At 54.2% G+C, this 19,752-nt stretch overlaps 2 protein-coding genes across 10 annotated transcripts in view; one reads left to right on the plus strand and one right to left on the minus strand.

The window, feature by feature from the left end:
* The window catches only part of APBA2 (amyloid beta precursor protein binding family A member 2), a 188,000-nt gene extending 183,414 nt beyond the window's left edge, over positions 1–4,586 (plus strand). For 3 of the 5 annotated variants that reach the window (XM_038532619.1, XM_038532620.1, XM_038532617.1), the window contains 2 exons: positions 747–887; positions 3,300–4,586. In XM_038532619.1, the coding sequence (XP_038388547.1) occupies positions 747–887; positions 3,300–3,371 (213 nt within the window). In that variant the 3' untranslated portion in view covers positions 3,372–4,586. Of the gene's footprint in view, positions 1–746; positions 888–2,417; positions 3,280–3,299 lie in introns of those variants that run through there. The other 2 variants (XM_038532616.1, XM_038532618.1) reach the window with 2 other exon arrangements.
* A 1,071-nt stretch (positions 4,587–5,657) lies between these two features.
* FAM189A1 (family with sequence similarity 189 member A1) overlaps positions 5,658–19,752 on the minus strand; it is a 452,536-nt gene continuing 438,441 nt past the window's right edge. For all 5 annotated transcript variants that reach the window (XM_038532624.1, XM_038532623.1, XM_038532625.1 and 2 more), the window contains 4 exons: positions 18,399–18,474; positions 12,269–12,475; positions 10,529–10,603; positions 5,658–9,103 (listed from right to left, as the gene is read on the minus strand). In XM_038532624.1, coding sequence (XP_038388552.1) covers positions 8,781–9,103; positions 10,529–10,603; positions 12,269–12,475; positions 18,399–18,474 — 681 coding nt within the window. In that variant the 3' untranslated portion in view covers positions 5,658–8,780. The remainder of the gene's footprint in view (positions 9,104–10,528; positions 10,604–12,268; positions 12,476–18,398; positions 18,475–19,752) is intronic.

Here is a 19,752-nt window from a genome sequence, read left to right on the forward strand (position 1 = left end):
GGAACCACAGCCCAGGGGTCCCTGCTGTGGGACCTGCTTCCACCCTTGCACTGGGTCCTGGGCAGCAGTGTGGTGGGGAGGGACCCTGTGTCCCCTCTGCTCCCTCCACTGCCGCATCTCCAGGACTTCAGCGTTCCTCCTGCAGGGCCATCGGGGTACAGCTGGCCCACATCCTCCCCCTGAGCCAGCAGTTCTCAGCAATTCAAACCCCCTCTGGGGTTTGCCTCCATCTACCCGTGGTCTGGGCAGGTGGCCAGCTTTCTAAGGCTGTGATCTTTAGTGAATCCCACAAGGGGGCGGATATAAAAAACTTAGGCCTTCTTTGTCATTTCCCCAAACTCTTTGCATTGGTTGTCTCATGAATTCATATCTCTTTGTGAGATGGGAACAATGACTTTTTTACCTCTAAGAGGAGCAGAATGTAGCTGGTGGAGAATCTTCTAGGATGTGCTTCAACTGTGTCCACCACCAGCCCTCCACACTCCCCTGACACAGGAACAGAGGCTCTGAATGGCTGGGGGGTAGGAGGGGGGCAGATCCACCCAGGGCCCACAGGGTTCTCCCACTGGCCATGCTGTCGACTTGGGTTTTTTAACCTCTTACACATTATAAATGTCCCCGTCAGTCAGCAGATTGCATGTAGAAGCAGTTGTCCTGTGGGCTTCTCCTTCTGTGTGATTAACATCCCTGCCTTCCACCTGGGGTGAGGGGAGACCTGTGTGCTGACCTGACATGTGTCTGCTTAGATCTGCAGCCTCATGCGAGGGGGCATCGCAGAGCGAGGAGGCGTCCGAGTCGGCCACCGCATCATTGAGATCAACGGGCAGAGTGTGGTGGCCACAGCCCATGAGAAGATAGTGCAGGCTCTTTCTAACTCCGTTGGAGAGGTAAGGCCACACTCCGTTGTCCCCTTGCTGGAGTCAGAACTGGAGCCTAGGGCCATCTGGGCCCTACATTTCCAAGACCAATATCTAGGCTACTGAAGAGGGGGCGGTATATAAGGCTCTCGGGAAAGACACTGGTCCCCTTCCCAGAAAAACCTACCTTCTCAGGAGAGTCTGTCCTTGCTGGGACCTTGGAACATGCCTGTGCTGGTCATTGGGCTCCCACCTTGACCTCTGTGAGTCACTCCCTCTCCTAGAGGCCCTGGGCCTCAACTGAGCTGGCAAGGCTGTGGCTCCCGCCCCAGGGAGTGCCTGTGACAAGGATGAGCAGAGTCGCAGGCATTTGGCTGTTCATTCCAGCTCAGTGCAGCAGATAGGAGGGCAAAGGTGGTTGACTTGGTTTCTGGAACTGGGTCTTGCATGCTCAGTCAGGGAGCCCTGCCCTCCACAGGACCCACCTCACCAGGCACAAGCCTGTGGTCCAGGGTTTGCCCCTCTGCCTGCTTCCTGCCGTCTTCCTGCCCGCAGAGCAGGCCAGCTGTGGCTGCTGCATGCTTTCCTGCTTTGCTGCCTTGAAATTTCCTCCTTTTCTAGTTCTTTCTGGCACCAGTATGATGTCAGCTTGAGGTAGACAAGAATCGGAGGGGAGGGCACAGTTTTCCTCAAGGAGCTCACAAGTAAAGAGGGTAATTCGGGGTGAGAAGTATGGTGCTCAGAGTCTAAGAACCCAGTGTCCAGAAGGAAGCCTCACCCAGCACGAGTATGTCTGGGTGTCGTGGCCGTGTGCCCCCGGAGTCAGGACAAATGGGCTGAGGGTTTTCCTGGGAGAGGCTGAGACAGCTGCAGAGGTAGGTGTGTGTGTGGGGCCATTTGTAGAGGGCATAGGTGCTATGTGGGGGGTTCATACCCTGAAGGGTGGAGCAGGGCAGTGACAGGCTCAGGCTCTGTGGTAGCCACTGGAGGTGGAGCTTGGTGCCTAGGTGAGTGGGTAGGTGCTGTTTCAGAGGGGGCGTTTGACCGCATTTCCTGGGGGGCCTACACTCTATTTTGTGAAGCTCCCAGCTTGGGGGAGGAGGCCTGTTTTCCTGTAGGTGGGCGGTGGCAGATGGCTGGTTCTCAAGAGGAAGAGGGGTGCCAGGTAGGCAACATTTCGCCTCCTTTTACAAATGGCTTCAAAGAAAGGAAAATCCAATTTTCCTTAGTGGATGTTTGAAATGGCCACCCCGCTGGGGTGATCAGCCTCACATTTACGAGGAAACCAATCGGGTGGAGGAGAAACGTTTTCAACTCTTCAGACCTGAGATGAATTGGCATTCAAAGAGGCACAGAAGCAGCCGAGGTGTGGCTGGGGGATTGCAGTGTCTGCCTGCATTTTCCACCATCTCTGAGCACATTTGGAACATTAGTCCCTGATACCAAGACTTGAGGTTTTTTGGGTGGGTTTCAGATTGAGGAATTACACAGAATATTCTCCTGATGGAAAAAGCTATGCTGGGGGTGGTGGGAGCACTAAAATCTAAATCGATCAAACAGATCCTGGTAGTGGGGCTGGGCAAGGAGCCTGTAACACTGTGAGAACTATCTGCACAACCGACCTCTCTGGCTTGGTCAGACGACACCTGAGACCTGCTTGCCTGAGGAGGGGCAGCCACACCATGCCCCCCACCGCAACCGGCCACCTCTTACTGGGCACCAGGAGGGTGAGGCCATCCAGACCTCCTAGAGCCACAATGCTCAGTCCTGGCATCATCCTGGGAGGACACTAAGAAGAGATAAGTTGAAGCAGAGCCCACCTCCTCTGTGCTTTCACTGGTTTGATTCTTCCCAGAGCCTCCACAGGGGGTGGGCCCCACAAGGTCGGTCCCCCAGGGGCCCATCTTGCACCTTGCTTGTCGACCCAGGCCCTTTGCGCCACAGAGTGAGGCCAGGCTCCAAAGGCTCACATGCTAACTGAGCCCCAAAGGGTGAGGGGGCTGAGGTCCCTGGCCCTCAGTGAGCCAGTTCTTGGACCCCAGAACACTCACTTTCCCTGGCTTCACAGGAAGGGCTTCAGAGGCCTGGGCACCCCCAGCCTGCCCCCAGCTGAGTGGGCAAGCTGTAGTCACAACTAAAAGTCTGATCTTTCGCTCCTCTGCTGTCAGCTTGAGCAGAGGGGAAAGCTAGCCCTTGAACGTGTGTAAACCCTTAGGAGACCCAGATGGGGAGGCCAGATGAGAGTCAGGAAATGCTTCCTGAATCTCCAGTGAGGTGTGGTCATTCCTCCTCTACTTTGAAAGCTGGTGCTTTGCGCAGAAAACCTTCAGGGGGTTCCCAGAGCGACCTGGTTGCCCAGCGTTTGCTTCTGGTTGACAGTACCATGGGGACGGGAGAGGCCAGAGAGGGAGAGCCAGTTCAGCCCCTGTCTCTCGTTGACAGATCCACATGAAGACCATGCCTGCTGCCATGTTCAGGCTTCTCACGGGCCAGGAGACCCCGCTGTACATCTAGGCCCGCCCAGCCCGCACCACCCAGCCCACCTGGGTTCGCAGGAGCTGGAAAGGCCGGACCCAGGACCTGACCCCTGACCCCACGGCCCACCCAAGGACACTGGCTCCTCTGCAGGGCCTGCCCTCACCACCCACTTTTTTTTTTTTTTTTTTTGGTTTTTGGTTTTGTTTTTTGTTTTTTTGTTTTTTTGGATAAAAAGGGGTATGTCAAAGGAGAGTCACAGGAAGCAATCTCTGTAGAACAGTCCCGTGTTTTGCCCATTCTGACCCGTTTCCTCGTTGCGATGGACAAGGGTGTGTGTTTGTATCTGTGTGTGGCGTGGAGTGTATCTTTCCTCCCTGAGGCCTTGGGGAGCGGCCGTGAAGGGAGCCCGGCGAGGGCAGCAGGCTCGAGGGTGGGGGTGGGGGTGGTGGTGGCAGTGACTGTCCCCCTCTGCCCCTTTCCCTGGGGTGGGGGGGAGCCCTGGGGTGCTTCGGGGGAAAGGGCCGCTGGAGCTGCTGCAGCCCGGCTCCCAGGCTGTGACTTATATGTGAAGTCCGGGAACATGTGATTGTATTTAACCAGCAGGGAGACGCTCCTGAGTTAAATAAAAGATGATGGCTACAACATCAAAACTCCATATTTATTTAGATAACATCATGGTTTTGACTTTTGCTTTGACCAGCCCTTCTTGAGACTCTAGGGTTGTTGGATGACCTGCCACCACACCTGCTGCTCCTGTCCTCGCTGGAGGCTGGACTTCGTGGGCACCCCTCCAGCCGGCCACCGAGCCACCCCCCTTCCCAGGCTGGGGCCCACTGGCTCCCCCTCCCAGGGACAAGGGGCAGCGGCCCTCCGTCTCAGACCTCTGTCTGCACACACGCATCCACACACGAGCGCCCCCACCCCTGCCGCCCCCGGGCAGCCGGAGGAGAGCTCAGATCGCCGGCGAGCCGGGCGTCACGTCACCGCGAGCAGTATTAGAGTGTGTGTACATCAAGTGAAACGTAGTCTAGTTCAGCTCATTAGAGGTCATTGTTAACTGACGTCATGTTGTCTGGAAGTCTCTTTCTTTTGCCCAGGCCTTGAAGAATACACTGTGACTTAAGAAGCCTTACCATGCAGTAACTAAAGCTTTAGGATTACTGTATTCAAGGAGTGACCTGTGTTGCATGCAGCCGACCTTAGGAAGACTCGCTAATCTCACTAATAAACCTGAAGTCATGAGGAAAAGCTGTTTGTGTGGCTGGTTTGTTCACGGAGAAGTGGATGCCTGACTTCTCAACCTCAACGCCTCACAGCGTGGCTCTGCGGTGGTGCCGTGTGCTGATGGCAGCCCCTTCGGGTTTGGGGTCTGGGGCCTCAGGGGTGCTCCCCAGTGGGGTCGGAGAGGTGGGTGCTCGAGGCACCAGGGGTCAGGCTGGGCTGGCCATTGGGGGGCTGCAGGATTAGTGATGGAGACCGGTCACCAGGCCTGCCTCACCCACCCCATCCCGCGGAGGAGACAGGCTGCTGGTGGAATAAGGGACAGAAGGAGCCTTGCTGTTCTCCTGGTTTAAATTTCAGTTATCTCCAGGAGAGATGAGGGGTATGTGTGTGTGTGTGTGTGTGTGTGTGTGTGTGTAAAACAGAAACTTAGACAACCCATCCCAGTGGTGTTTGCTTACCTGTAGGGTTATTTGTGGCCTGTCACCTGGTATAGGGAAGTAGGGGTGAACATGGGCTTTGATCACAAGGCCTGGAGTGATGTGTCCCCCTGATGGTCTGGGAAGCTCGGCGCAGTGGGACCCACCTCTGGTCTCCCCACAGCAATCTGCACTCCATGCTGTGAGCTACTGATGAGAGGCCCTTCGCTGCTAGCCAGAGATAGCCCACGTCCTTGGGTGATGACAGGGAATGTCACATGGATAAAAGCTGGAGGGAACGGACCTTAGCCTAGGAGAGCCAAGAGGTAGGTCCCTGTATTGCCCAAGACAGGGCAGGTGAACAGGCTCCGGAGACAAAAGGCATGGCTAGCAAATGACATGAGGGTGGGGTATGGCGGGGGGTGTCCCACCAAATGATTCACATAAAAAATCCAAATTAAAGAATGTTCCGAGCCAGCTCTGGCAGGGCCTGCGTCGGGGGGTGGGGGCACCTTCCCGCCTCCTGGCCCCCACGCCCTGCCCTTTTCTGGAAAGATATTGGGAGTCACGGTTGGACAGCCGTGGGTGCCTCATGCTCCCTGACGCCGCTGGAGATCCTGGTCCTCAGAGGCCCACACGGGCTCTCGGCCTGTCGGTCCCAATTAGACCCAGAGACACAGAGGCCAGAAATAGTTTTTATTAAAACACTGATCATTATGAAAACACCTTGAGGTACATTAAATAAATACAACCTTCAAGTTGTACAAACAGGTCTCCTGTGGCTTGAAAACAATTGCCTATAAATTCTGCCTAATAGCAGCATCTGTGAATCAATACAGCTGGGGGCAGGGGCGGGCGGAGCAGGAAACATCCATTTGAAATGAGCTTTCTGTTACATGGTTTGTTACAAGCATTTAATTTGCATTGTTGTCACCAGCTGAAGAAGACCTTAGGTCCTTGTGACAGATGAGTCCCCCCTTGTTTGCCAGAGAGGTGGGGTCCGGAGCTCACCCACCACAACCTTCTTCCGTCCCCCAGGCAAATGGCAGTGTATGGACAGGCTCTGCACACACACACACACACACACACACCCCAACCCACCCCATTTGGGTTGTGGGGAAAAGGCCAGGAGAGCACTCAGGACCCAGGCCTGTGCAGTGGGGGGGGGGTCCCTGCAGGTAGGGGTCCCATGTTTTAGCTTCCTAGCACAGCGTGTCGGGCTCTGCTGATGTTCTACAGAGAGGAGAGGTGGGAGAGGGTGTACCAGCACAAGGAGGAAACCAGCTTCCCCACCGCGCTCCACCATGCGCCCACATGGTCAGGGCTGGGGGTGCCCGCTGCTGGGGCTCCTGGCTCCCAGATGCCACTGAGCAGAGCAGGGTCTCGGGTACTAGAACTGGCAGGTCCGCTCCCTGGCTTGTTCCTAGTGGCTCTGTCACTTCTCTCATCTGGAACCTTTCCAGAAAGCCAGGATCTGGGCCCTGCTAGAGCCCACATGGGCCACCTGGGGCACCTAGGAGATGGGCAGAAGGTTCTAGCTCAGTGGTATAAAATTGAGTACACTCTCCTCTACTGCAAGACAGAGTTGCTGAGAGCAAAAGCACAACTGAGCGTGGAAGGGTGTGTGAAGGGCAGAGCCCTTGAGAACATCTGGGACTCTGGGCTTTGGCTGGATCACCCGTTTGTACATGAGTGAAGGCCCAGGTGGCAGCAGGAGCCCCGGATGGCAGAAAACACACTGTACCGCTGCAGGGAGGAGAAGCAAAGGGCACAGAGCACCAGGGCAGCTCTTGGCGGCCGCTCCCCCTGGTGCACAGTAAAAATACTGATGCCTGAGCTCCACCCCACAGGTGTGAGGGAGGGCAAGGGGCTGCCTCAGTCAACTTGAAGCCAGGTTGGCTTAGCCCTGGGGCTCGGCCCAGGGCCACTGCTGTGTGGGCCCCAAGCCTGAAAGTGGGGCCCCAGCATGTGCAGACGAACATTCCTGCAGCTCGCTAAACTCCGCTTCCCACCCCAGTGACACTGAGAATGCCTGGATTCAGAGGCCATGAATGCCTTGTGGATGGGCTCAGGGGAGGCCACTTGGAAAAACTATTGGTTAAACGTACCTGGAAGGGATTTGCTTTGGGGGGTACTTCAGAAGCCCTCAGCTGAGAGAAATTAGGGATTTGCCATTTGATAGTCTGGATAAAGTGCTCATCTCTGGGATTCTCCAGTGGAAAAGTTCTGGTTGGCATCCAAAGGTCTGATGGGAATTTTTCCAGCTCTCTCACCTCTTCCAGAGGCAAAGGAGGCAGTGAACAAGGAACACGACTGAAGCAAAGTGCTCCAAGCTGACCGTCGCCGCAGGCTTCTTGAACTTCCGTTCCCAGGGAGGCTCCTGGCGTCTGGACTGCAGACTCTCCCTGTCACCCCCTTCCCAGCTTCCACCCAGCAGTTTGGCTACAGCGGGGCGCAGAGCAGAGGGGAGGACAGCACACAGAGCCTAGACTCTTGGACAGCGAGCAACAGTGGGTAACCATCGGGTCCTCCCCCCTGCACTCTCCGTGCCAGGCCTTGGGCTCTCTCAATCCTTGGGCTCTGGGTTGAGAAGCGTGAGTTCCTTGTTCGATGCAGGGCTGCAGTGCAGGTGCTGGTGACCGCTGCTGTGGATGGCACAGGGACAGACATTCCCATCGCTGCAGAAGGTTCTTGAGAACAGTGTTGCTCCAGGGCCGTTGTGGGGAAGTGGCTACTGTTAAGGTTGCCAGAACATGGGGGGTGGCGGTGGGGAGAAGTACCAAGAAAGTCAAAATGCCCAAGCTGCCCCCACAGAGAGGTTGGGCTGGCCTGCTTCCAAGTAGTCAATTCAGGGGGTTTTGGATGGAAAGAAACGATTTACAACCTGCATCCTCCAATGCAGACGTGGCTGCTGCCTGGCTGGGAAGGGAATGCTCTGGGGTCATCCGTGACATGCTCTGTGGGGAGGTGCACAGATCCTGGGATACAGGCCTCTACCCCCAAACCCCCACCCCCTCCAGGCCATCTTGGGGACACCAGACAGCGAGAAGCCCCACAGGGGCTCGCCAAAGGTGTCTGCAGAGTAGGAGACGGTAGACAGGGAAAGAGCTGGAGAGACAGTGTGAAGGGCACCCCATGGAGGGAGGGGGGCGACGGGAGGCCCAGGAGCCTGGGTGATGGGGGCAGATGGGGGTGGGGGTGTCAAGCAAAGCTCCCTGCCACACCAGCTTGCTTCCAGGCCACAGCCACAGCAAGGTCCCCTGTTGTGAGTTGTAAGCACAATAGCCCTGCACCCTGCAGGCAGGGAGCTGGGCCCAGGCTGCCATCCGTGCTAGAATTACCCATTTTCTTTCCACTCAGCAGACGATAAAAGGTAGATTACTGCGTGACACAAACCATATAAGAAAATGGTCTCATTACTGGATACCCTCCTCTAGCCACGGAACACTCAGCTCACTCAGAGGTGGGGGGAGAGAGAATCTTGCTTCTGGATGGCCCAGGTTTTGAAGCTACTTCACTGTCTCTAGTTCCACTGTCACCTGTCACTGTGTTCCCGTAACGCTGGTGGGGTGTGATGTGCCTGAAAAAACCAAGGAACTGACGATGGCCATTGAGAGTCATTTTTCTGTATTACTGGGATAGGCAGGAAGTGTCATCCCCAAGAAAACAAGGGACCAGATCCTCCTCCAGAGGAAGACAGGGGTTCCCCACCCGGGCCACCCAGGACACTCCTGGGCAGCAGGCCCGCCAGCAGGGACACTCTGGCCCGGGCCTGTCCATGTCCCCGTCGGGCCCTGCGGCCTGCTCACACCTGGTCCAGCACAGTGGCGCTGAGGACGGCCTCCTCCGTGTGGGGCTCATCAGGGGCAACCGTTGGGCGGAATGTGCCCACCACGTGCCGCACCTCAGGAGGCAGCGCACAGTTCGAGTGTTCCAAGAACTTCACCACCAAACCCCGGGGGTCTGTGTGGGCCTCGCTGTGCACTAACGAGTGAGGCCGCTCTTTGAAGACGGTGTGTAAGGCCTCTGGCTTTGCCCGTTGGTCCGTTCTCCAGGTGTCCAGGGGGCCAGGGGGCGAGCGCAGGTGCCGACATGCACAGGCCGCCGTGATGGAGTGTGATCGTGAAACTAGAAATCAAGGGAAAAGATAAAATCTGAAAACAACCAGAACAAAACAGATGGCCGCTGTTATAGAAGTTCTTGACAAGTGAACACAAGCCTACTGGGGACAAGCTTTCTGTTGGCATCTCCACGTTCCGGGGCCAGCAGCTATGGGACTGACCCTGCTTCCATGTCCTTTCGTCCCCTGGGTGGCCTGGCCCCTCTCAGCCCTGAATGGAGCTGGGGTTAACCCAGACGGGCCACAGCTTCACCCCACCTGGAGCTGGAGGACTGGAGACGGGAGGGCAAAATGCAAAGCAGGTAGGGAGAGAGGGCCAGGTACAGGTCGGGACCCCATTCCTTCTGTCTCTTCTGTGGGAAGTCCTGCACTCACAGGGGGCTGACCCTTCTCAGCTGTCCTTGGCTCAATGACCTTTGCCCCTGTGGGGCTGATGGCATCTTAAGACCACCTTAAGGTGGGGCTGATGGCATCTTAAGACCACCTTAAGGGCCACCTTAAGACCGGAACTGGGGGTGACAGAGGAGCAGTGAGAGCACCTGACTCCTCCTCCTGGCACCACCTCTCCCTGGCACCAGGGCTCAGGACACCAGGGTCTGGCTCCCAGTCCCCACCAGGCAAGGCCAGGGAAACAACACTAGTTCACAACAAGGCCCATGGCCACTCCGGACGAGCCAGGGAATGCACAACGGCCTGACAGTGCCTCCGGGGAGAGCCAGCCCTGGGCAGGCTCCTGTGACCATCTCCCAAGCGCTAGATTAGGCCTGACTTGCCCACGGCATGTTTCAAGTCACACAAAGGAAACACAGTCTGGGTGGTCTGGCATACTTTTGGTGGCAGTGGGGCAAGCCTGACAACTAAGCAAGAGAAACTGTTAAAAAAAAAAAAAAAAGAAACAAAAAAATCCTCACATGGGAGGCCAATCTCCCCTTAAAATAGCATCTCATAAATACAGGGAAACAAGCACCACGTGCATGCTAACTCAGTGATAGCCTCTCAGGTGTTCTCCTGAGGAGACAGAGGCAAGGGAAGGCCGTCCTTTCTTTTCTTTTCTAATTTTATTTATTCATGAGACACACAGAAAGAGTCAGAGACACAGGCAGAGGGAGGAGCAGGCTCCCTGCAGGGAGCCCGATGCGGGACTCGATCCCTGGACTTCCAGATCATGCCCTGAGCTGAAGGCAGATGCTCAACCACTGAGCCGCCCAGGTGCCCCAAGGCTGTCCTTTCAAAGCCCACAGAGCTGGAGAGCCCGTGCTCCTGGGGGACACCATGAGGCCCCGACTCTCTCTCTCTCTCTCTCTCTCTCTCTCTCACACACACACACACACACACACACGGGCAGCCAAGGACCACCAGACACTGCCCCCACCCCTGCCCACCTTCCCCCATTCACAGCAGGTCTCGAAGTGGTTTAGAAAAGGATGTCTCACCAGTCCCCAGAGCAGCCCTGGATGGTCCTGCTTCGAGGTCCCGGCTGCAGGAGGGGGTGTGTGAAGAGGCCTTGCCTTCATCAGAGAGAGTATTCAGTTAACACGTGGAAGGGAGAAAGGAGTTCCTGAGGACACTACAATCCCCCTCCCGTGGCTGAGAAGTACCCTCTAGATGCCAGACCAGCGGAGGGGGGCCTCCCGTACTGCCGCCAACCCGTGTGCAGATCCAATGGGAGCAGGCCCACTGCTGGCTCCCACAAGGCAGGGGCCGCCCCGGGCCTGTTACATCCTCAGCCCAGCAAAGGGCCAGGGCTGCAAGCAAACCCAGCACGCTCCATCGGAATGCCCATCTGCACCTGAGGGTCCCCAGAGATCCCGGGGACGCACATGCTTTTGCCAGTCCGAACACTACCTTGTTTGGCTGAGAAGAGGGTTGGTGTGGGGACGCAGAGAAGGCCCTGTGACAACCTGTCATCCAGCCACCTCTTCTCCTCATCCCCACCCCCAAAATGTCATGATCGGCCGAGCCCCAATTTCCCTAAATGGAGGATAGGCCCAAGGGAGCCATGAGAGGCCACAGAGCAGACACCCCAGGTATGTGGGATCCTACAGGTAACAGCCCTCACAGGAGCAGAGAGGGGCTGAGTCTGGAATCCCCCAGCACGGGGTGGGGGAGGGGCCTCAGGAGAAGCCTCTGATGGAGTCCCGTGTGGTGAGCTGGCACCTGAACCTGGGCAGAGACAGAGGAGCGCAGGCCCAGGAGCCTGGAGGGGCAAATCTGGCATTTCTACCTGGAGGGCCCTTGAGGGCAATGACCTGGGCAGGTTCCTGGTTCCTTCCAGGGACACAATTCTCCTGGGACACGGATCTCGTCTATCTGGGGTTCAGCTGGACTGGACCACTGAGGCCAGGCACCCAGTGGGCCTCTTCAGGCCTCGTTTGGTTCCAGGGTGGGAAGTCCACACTCCGACGGCCCTGCAGCCGTATAATTCCCACCCGTCCTTACCGGTGTAGACACTGCCATCCTCCCCACTCAAAACTAGCACCGTGGGAGGAAGTGGTGGTTCTCTAGTTCCAGGGCACACGGGACCCCTGGGGAGCTGCAGCCCAGGGAGGGCACCACCCCCTCAGAGTCACGAGGGGCGACTCTGACCCGGGCTCCAGGCCACACAGGGAGTGCTGCCAATGGTGCCTGTGTAGTGCCACTGGAGACACACCTGTGTATGCCTGTGGCGGCTCCGGCCAGAGGACACCCCACCAACCCAGCACTGCCATTGAGGCACAGCCCTGCCTTATGTGGCCCTGGGTCCCACCAGACCACTAACCAGGCAATGGCACGGCCCACAGGTGTGGAGCCCAGGCTAGTCCCGGGGAAGAGCCATCAAGGTCGGTTGATGGATACAGCCTTTGGTCGCCTGCCTGACCTGAGTCCCCACCTGAGCCCCAGAGCTAGTGCAGAACCAGCAGGATAAAGTCAGAGGCTAGCTGACCCCAGGTGAGCTCTCATCACCTTCCATCTCTCCTCCCCTTCCTCCCCAGCTAGAAAGTAGGAAGCCTGGTGGGTGTACAGCAGGGGCCCCTACCTGGCCACCACTCCCTAGGGCCCTCGGGCATTAAGGCTACATTCCCTGCACAGAGGTCCCAAGGCCTGGCCTTGACTCTCAGCTCACCAAGGCCTGCAGTGTCCAGGGGCAGAGCAGGGCACACGCCAGGGACACAGGGGCACTGGACCAGTCATACCTGCCACACTGGATGAGCACGAAGTGGGGTCGCTGGTGGAGCGGGCCACATGCCCAGGACCTGGCACCACCTGCGTGCCCTGGTCAGGGCCCTCTGGAGGCTCAAGGCTGGGTGGCAGGGGCTGCGAGGCACCCATGGGGTCTTCAGGGCTTAGGCCGGGTGCAGTGGCACCCTCGGATGCCAGGAGGCTCGAGCTATCCACAGGCTCTGCAAGGCAAGGGACAGTATTAGTTAGCAAGGACGCTGGGCTACCACAGAGCCACCCAACAGGCATGGGGCCTGTCCACACTCCTGTTGGAGCTGAGAGTGAAAATCTCTGCCTCCTGGAGCCCTCCCAGGGGGCCTGAGCAGGCTGCCCTTCAACACCAAATCTAGACAATCCTGTAATCCTGAGGGCATGGAAACACTGAGCAGGTTCACAAATGCTTGATGGCAGGAAGGTTTTGGTGGACACCAGATGACCTCCCAAAAATCATCCCAGGAGGGGTATAGGTGCAGGGCACTTACACTCTTCACATTCCACAAGGGACTGGAAGTCAGAAACCAGCCCCAACTCCCATCCAGGGCATGCCCAGGGCATCTGAAGTACAGGAAGGAGGCGGCACAGGAGGCTCCGTGGACACAGCCCATGCATAGCAAGGCGGGCCCGGGGGGCCGTCGGACACCCCAGCCAGGCCCTCCCAGGCCCGAGAAGCTGCCTGCCGCACACGGAGGAACGGCCCAGGGCCTGGACTGCTAGCCCGGGCCAGGCCGGTAGCATCAGCACCGCTGGGGCACGTGTCACATTTAGGTCCCCACATCGGAAACTCGGGGGTGGGCCCAGCCACTGGGGTTCGAACAAGCCCCCAGGTGATTCCGATGCCACCCCACCTCAAGTGTTCACCCCTGCCCTCTCTCCCTGTGATGCTGGCCAGCTCGGGCTCCTGTCCCTCACCACTCCAAGGCTGGCACCCGGGCCAGCGGGGGACTGGATCAGAATCTGTCTTAACAAGATCCCAGGGGCCTGTGTGCACATTATTAAGGTTTAGGAAGCATTGCTCCCTCTGCTCTCATCCCTCTACCAGACAACGTCAGAGCGGCTTCCATGAGGCTCCTCACCCATTGGGGCAGACATCTGAGGTCAGCGGCTCGCTGCGGGGAGCTTTGTAAGAATCACAGCCGCGTGAGCAACTCCTTCCATCCTTTTGCATGGGTCCTGTGGGAGGTCTGTTTCCAGTGCCCTCTACCTGCGAGCTTGCCCATGCCAAGGGGTTGGTGACCTCACGGCCCAGGCCAACACGCAGGACACACAGCTGAGGGGCCTCAGGGGAAGAGGGTCACGAGGCCATGGAACGGAGGAGGCCATTTCTAGAGTATTCTTGCTTCACCAGCCCTCCCCTGTCTACCCCTGCCTTCCACCATCTTCCTCTGCCCTCCCCTGTCTACCCCCTGCTCCCTTACTAGATGCTTTGAGACAATTAGCAGAAACAGAAAGAGGAACCAAACCTCAGAAATCATAGCAAAAAAAAATTTTTTTTAAGATGATTAATCTTTTTATTTCTTCTCTTCTCTTTTCTTTTTTTTGAGAAAGAGGGGAGGCAGGGGGCAGAGGGAGACAATCTTAGGCAGGCTCCACACTCAGTGCAGAGCCCAATGTGGGGATTAATCTCTCTACCCTGAGATCATGACCTGAGCCAAAACCAAGAGTCGGACATTCAACTGACTGGCCACTCAGATGCCCCAATCCTTTTCTTTTTTAAGGTACTAGAAGAATACTCATAGAAAATATAAGAGAATAAATCTACGAACTTGGAGTGAAGAAAGACTTTGTAAAAATGATAGACACCAGAAAGGAAAAGTTTGAAAAATCTGACAATAAGAAAAATTGTAAAAAAAAATTATAAAAATTGTATGGTAAATGACATCATTGATAGGGAGGAAGCCGGGGTGCCTGGGTGGCTCAGTTGGTTAAGCCTTTGCTTAGGTCACGATCTCAGGGTCCTGGGATTGAGTCCCACGTCAGGCTCCCTGCTCAGTGGGGAATCTTCTTCTCCCTTTGCCCCCTCCTCATGCTCTCTCTCTCTTATAAATAAATGAAATCTTTAAAAAAGAAATAGGAGGGAGAACACAAACTGGGAAAGCACCCCTGCAATGACTAGGAAAGGTGAGAAAATGTCTCTATTTAATAAATATTTTTCTTATAAATCCACCCCCCCAACAAAACACTGCAAAAAAATAAGTGGAAAACTGACCTACAAATAGGTAATAAACATGTAAAAAGGTGCTCAATCTTGCGTGCATATCACGTTCAGCTGCAGGGGTGACAGACATTATCAGGAATGATGATGTCTCAGGGTGTCATGAACATTGTTGGTAGATACATACACTAGCAATAAAACTTTTCCAGAGTGCAACATGGCCGACACATCAAAACCTAAAATACCCACTTCCTTGGACTCAGCAATCTCACTCATAGCGATTTATTCTAAGGGAATGACTGGGCAGGCACTCAAAGGTGAATGTATCGATGTAGAAAAGAAACACTTCTCTCTATGGTTAGAAAACTTCAAACCAGTAAGTGTAATTATTAACTGGATCAAAATTACACAGCAGCATATTAAAATTATTCTGAATAATATTCATTCCTGCTGCTGTCTTTTGATCTTCATTTTTTCTTTTTTTTTTACAGCTTTAACATATTATATAATTGATATACAAAAACCTGCCAATTTTTAATATGTACCATTTGATGAGATTGGACATAAGCATCTACCCTTGATCCCAATTTTCTTAATGTCAGCAATAATCCAATGGCTGAGTTCCTCCAGAAAATAGAGTCACAGAGAGAGAAATGTGACTTGGCTCTGAATAGCTGTAATTAATGGAAACTTAGAGAATGAGGATAACCTGATAGGGGAAGCTCATCGGCCAAGATTCTCTCACCTGCTTGTATTGTGAGCTCATTTACACAGGAGCAATAACCCTAGTGGACTTCCAGTTTTTCACCTAACAGATTACAAGCATTTTTTATGAATTAATGTATAATGACATATTTAGCATATGTAACATAGTTTCTTTGACTCTTACCAATAGACTTCATTGCCCCTGGAAGCTTTTACTCCTAAGAAAAATGCACGTTATCTTCATGCCTACGGTTCTCTTTCTTTTTTCTTTTTTCTTTTTTTTTTATGTTACTCTCCTAGGGCAGTTCCAGAAGCGTGATCACCACATCTAACGGCATAAACATTTTTATGGCTCTTTATCAAGATGCTTTGCCAAAGGGGTGGGTTGATTTACAAGCCTTCAGTCAGCGCTGGGTGTAGCAGCTTCCCTGGGCCCTTGCCAGCATCCATGTCCTCATCACTATTTTATTTCAATAAATGAGAAACAATACCACCAGCATCTACCCCATTCTGAGCAACCCCTCACCCCCACCAAAAAAAAAAAAAATTCTAGAGCTAATCCATGAGTCTGGCAAGGTTGCAGGATACCAGCTGAACACACAAGAACGAATCCCATCTGTACCATGGTCAGTCACAGGTACTAACAACGAGCATGCAGAAACCAACAGTAAAAACACAATACCACTTACAGTGGCTCCAAAGAAAATGAAACTCCCAACTATACACACAACAAAACATGGTCAGGATCTGTATTCTGAAAATGTGAATGAAAGAAATCAAAGAGGCTCCAAATCAGCGGAGAGACAGACGTGATGTGTGCCTGTACTAGAAGGCTCAGACGCCCAAATGTGCTGCAGGTTTAATGCTGTTCCTGCTACATTCCCAGCTAGAGTGTTTTGTGGACACAGGCAAGTGGATTCTAAACTGGATATGGAAACACATGGCCCTGGAGGATCTAGAACCATCTTGGTGAAGAAGAGCAAAGTAGAGGTGTGGCTGTGCTTGATACAAAGGCTTCCCACCGGGCGTCAGCCATCCTAGCAGAAAGACTGACACACAGATTAATGGAAGAGAATGCCGAGCCCAGAAATAGACCCATGCCGTTATGCCCAGCTGACTTTTAACAAGGCACCAAAGCTACAAATGAGCTGGAAGAGTTGGATATGCACAGGCCAAAACAGTGACATGGACCTCACCCTCAGCCTGTACAGCAAGTACCTGGTGGGAGGCATCTTTGCTAAAGTGAAACCTGCTTGGCCTGCTGTCCCATGAGTGTGTCTGTCAGCACCCTTCCATACATTCTTGCCCACTTCCAGGCTGGCCCCTCTGCCAGGAGTTGGTGTCCGAAGCAGCCCCAAGTTTCTTGGACAAGCTCGGTTAACCGCCCAAATGCTGCGCAGTAAGGAAGGCCCTGCCCAGATGCATTCCTGACTCCTCTGTCCACCTCTGTCTGCCCAGGGCTCCGGGAGCCACCAGGCTGCTTGGCTTTGCCAACCATGCTTTCCTCCAGAACTTATATTTTCAGAAGGGATGTGGCTGGAATGGGGAAAGGGGCCCTGTCAGTCCAAAGTCTAGAAAGAACTGGGCTGATTAGAAACAACAAATACCCACCATTTGCTTTGACATGGATGGAACTGGAGGGTATTATGCTGAGTGAAGTAAGTCAATCTGAGAAGGAAAAACATTATATGGTCTCATTCATTTGGGGAATATAAAAAATAGTGAAAGGGAATAAAGGGGAAGGGAGAAAAAATGAGTGGGAAACATTAGAAAGGGAGACAGAACATGAGAGACTCCTAACTCTGGGAAACGAACTAGGGGTGAAGGGAAGGGGAGGTGGGCGGGGGGGGGGGGTGACTGGGTGACGGGCACTGAGTGGGGGCACTTGATGGGATGAGCACTGGATGTTATTCTATATGTTGGCAAATTGAACACCAATAAAAAATAAAAAAATAAAAAATAAAAGAACTGGGCTGGTGTGGTCACCTGTGCTAGGAGACTGAGGCCCACGGTGCCCTGAAGGCGGTCACAATAGCTCTGGGCAGGTCACAGGGCACCACCTCTCAGACATGGCTTTTGAGGGTTGCTAGGAGCCACCAAGTGAAAGACAAGGTCACTTCCAAATCCTACAATTGCAGAGACAGGTCTCCTACAACCCAGCGGCATCCTTCTAGAAGGATGCTCCTTTCTCATTTCTTGGATGTTAACTCAGAATTGGGGTCAAGGGCAGACAGCCCTGGACTATAGCAGTGGTGCTTTCAGGGACTCTTAGTTATCTCATGTGTTAGCTGACTTCCATCTCTGAGTAACCTACCCACCAGAGCCCACCTGAGGACCCAGCCTCTGCCCACTTGTTCCCTCTGCTACCAGGGGTTCGTCTGCCTTCCTGACACCTCAGACTATCTCTCCACCTCTGGCTTTGTACTGCAGCTCCCACCTTATGTCTGATGCGAGACCTTGCACAACTTCCCGCCAGGACACAACTTCCAGCATCCTTACCCCAGCCTCTCTCGCCAAAGCGAGAGGGCCCAGGGGCCCAGGCATGGCTCCCTCCCATGGGAGGAGCTCAGTGGACATGAGCCTGGTATATAGTTTTAGCTCCAGAAAGGGTCCATCCCATAGAGAGGAAGACAAACCATGAGAGACTCCTAACTCTGGGACACAAAGTTTTGCAGAAGGGGAAGTGGACGGGGGGATGGGGTAACTGGGTGATAGGCACTAAGGAGGGCACATGGTGAGATGAACCCTGGGAGTTATACTATACGTTGGCAAATTGAATTTAAATAAAATATTTAAAAAATATAATAATAAAAAAATAACCTCTTATTCCCTAGTGGGACATAGTTTGGGTTACCACCTGACTCTGTGCTCCCCACCTGCAATTCTAAGACCTCAAATAAATGCTTTTGTTAAAAAAAGAAAAAGAAAAAGAAAAAGGTCCATCCCAGATCGAGTCAAGTGTCTCTTCAAACCCGTACCCCTCAAATGAAGGAGAAAGGGTTCTGGGGGCAAGTTTCCCCAAGAAAGCATGAGGCCTCAGGTGCACTGACTTACTACCGCATGCAGCTAAGGGAGGTACAGTGGAGAACTTCTATGGTATTTAACAGCAAAGGCTGGAGCAAATTCCATCCTCTTGAAGAGCAAGCCATGGAGGGAGTACAGGAGCAGGGAGGAAGAAAGAAGGAAAAAGAAGGAAAGAGGACATCCTTTGAAAAATAGAAACGTCTTATTCCAAATGCTAAGATTACCTTGTGTGCTGCAACCAGCCATGGCATCTGGGTCCCCGGGGCTGGACTCGGTCGCCTGTTGATCTACGCTCGGAAGCTGCAGCAAGAAACAAGGCATCAGGTAGGTCATCTGCAGTTTGGAGGGGACCTCACGACAGCCTCCAGAAATCAAGGCTGACTTGAGAGTGCATCTTCTAGGAAGATCTAAATGACATGTACGTACATTTCTGCTCTTCTCCCCGAAATTTATGGGGTCAATGAGGATGCCAAAGCCAAAGGACCACTGCCAGGGCCAAAGCCCATCTCTCTGCCCTCCTGAAAGCAGAGTGCTGAGCATTCCCTGGGAGCTCAGCAGGGCCAGGCGCCAGCCACCCTGACCCCACTCACCTTCTACTTCCAGGGGCACTGTTTGGGACAAAGGGCATACAGGACTCTCCAGAGTCACTCTAAGAGGCAGGATAGCCCCTGGCCTCACTTGTAACCCTCTCCTCTCAGCCATTCTCCTCTCCGCCTCCATACCAGGAAGAAAAAAGCCACAGGGGACAGCCATGAGACCTGTAATGCTTTGGGCCAGCACAGCTTGGACGCAGGTTGGACATTTAACAAACAATCTTAGTTTCGGTGAGCTCCCAGACTACGCCCGGAGTTGGCATTTGCTCCTCCTAACCTTTTGTTTTCAGCAGATGGAATCAAGGGGTTGCTTCCAAGGTTGCCCTCCCTGCCTGAGCTTGGGCTCCGAGTCCAGGTCCACTTGGGCCATGTGCTGCGTTGAATGTGGGCCCCATGGCTCAGGACACACTGTCCTGCTCTGAGGGAGTGGGTGGCTGTGCAGCTTGCATTGTGTTTGAGTCATCGTGCTCTTGCAGATTTCTTCTTGAATGGATCATTCTGCCCAGAGAGGCCTTCTCTGCAGGGCAGGGATGGGGCACCTCTGCTCTCCTGCCCATCCTCTGCTCACATCCTCAGTTCCCACCCTGGGTGACCACATCTGCTCCATTGCTACTGCTAGGGGGACAGTGGCCCCAAATAGACCATGTGCTTCAATGTTATGAACACTGTACACGTGTGTTCCTGTGCTACCTCAAAAAACGATTTCTGGATGCTTGTGTTATTTCACAATTGCTCTGGGGACCTACTTGCAAATAATGAGTTCTGGGGGAGGCCTGGGAAGGTGAGATGGGCCCCTGCAGCTTGGTCCAATTCCAGCTCATGTAATTACATTCCTGCCTCCCTTGTCTCCCGCCACTTCAATCAGATAGTGAACGGTTTTTCTCTCCTCTTTCAACCAGGCTGGAGCTGTGGCAGGTGCTGGGCTGCAGCCCCCTCACCAACACCAAGAAGGGGAAGCGTGCCCTGGACGGGGACCTGCAGCCAG

The sequence above is a fragment of the Canis lupus genome, chromosome 3, assembly GCF_011100685.1.
Source record: "Canis lupus familiaris isolate Mischka breed German Shepherd chromosome 3, alternate assembly UU_Cfam_GSD_1.0, whole genome shotgun sequence".
Taxonomy (NCBI): Eukaryota; Metazoa; Chordata; class Mammalia; order Carnivora; family Canidae; genus Canis; species Canis lupus.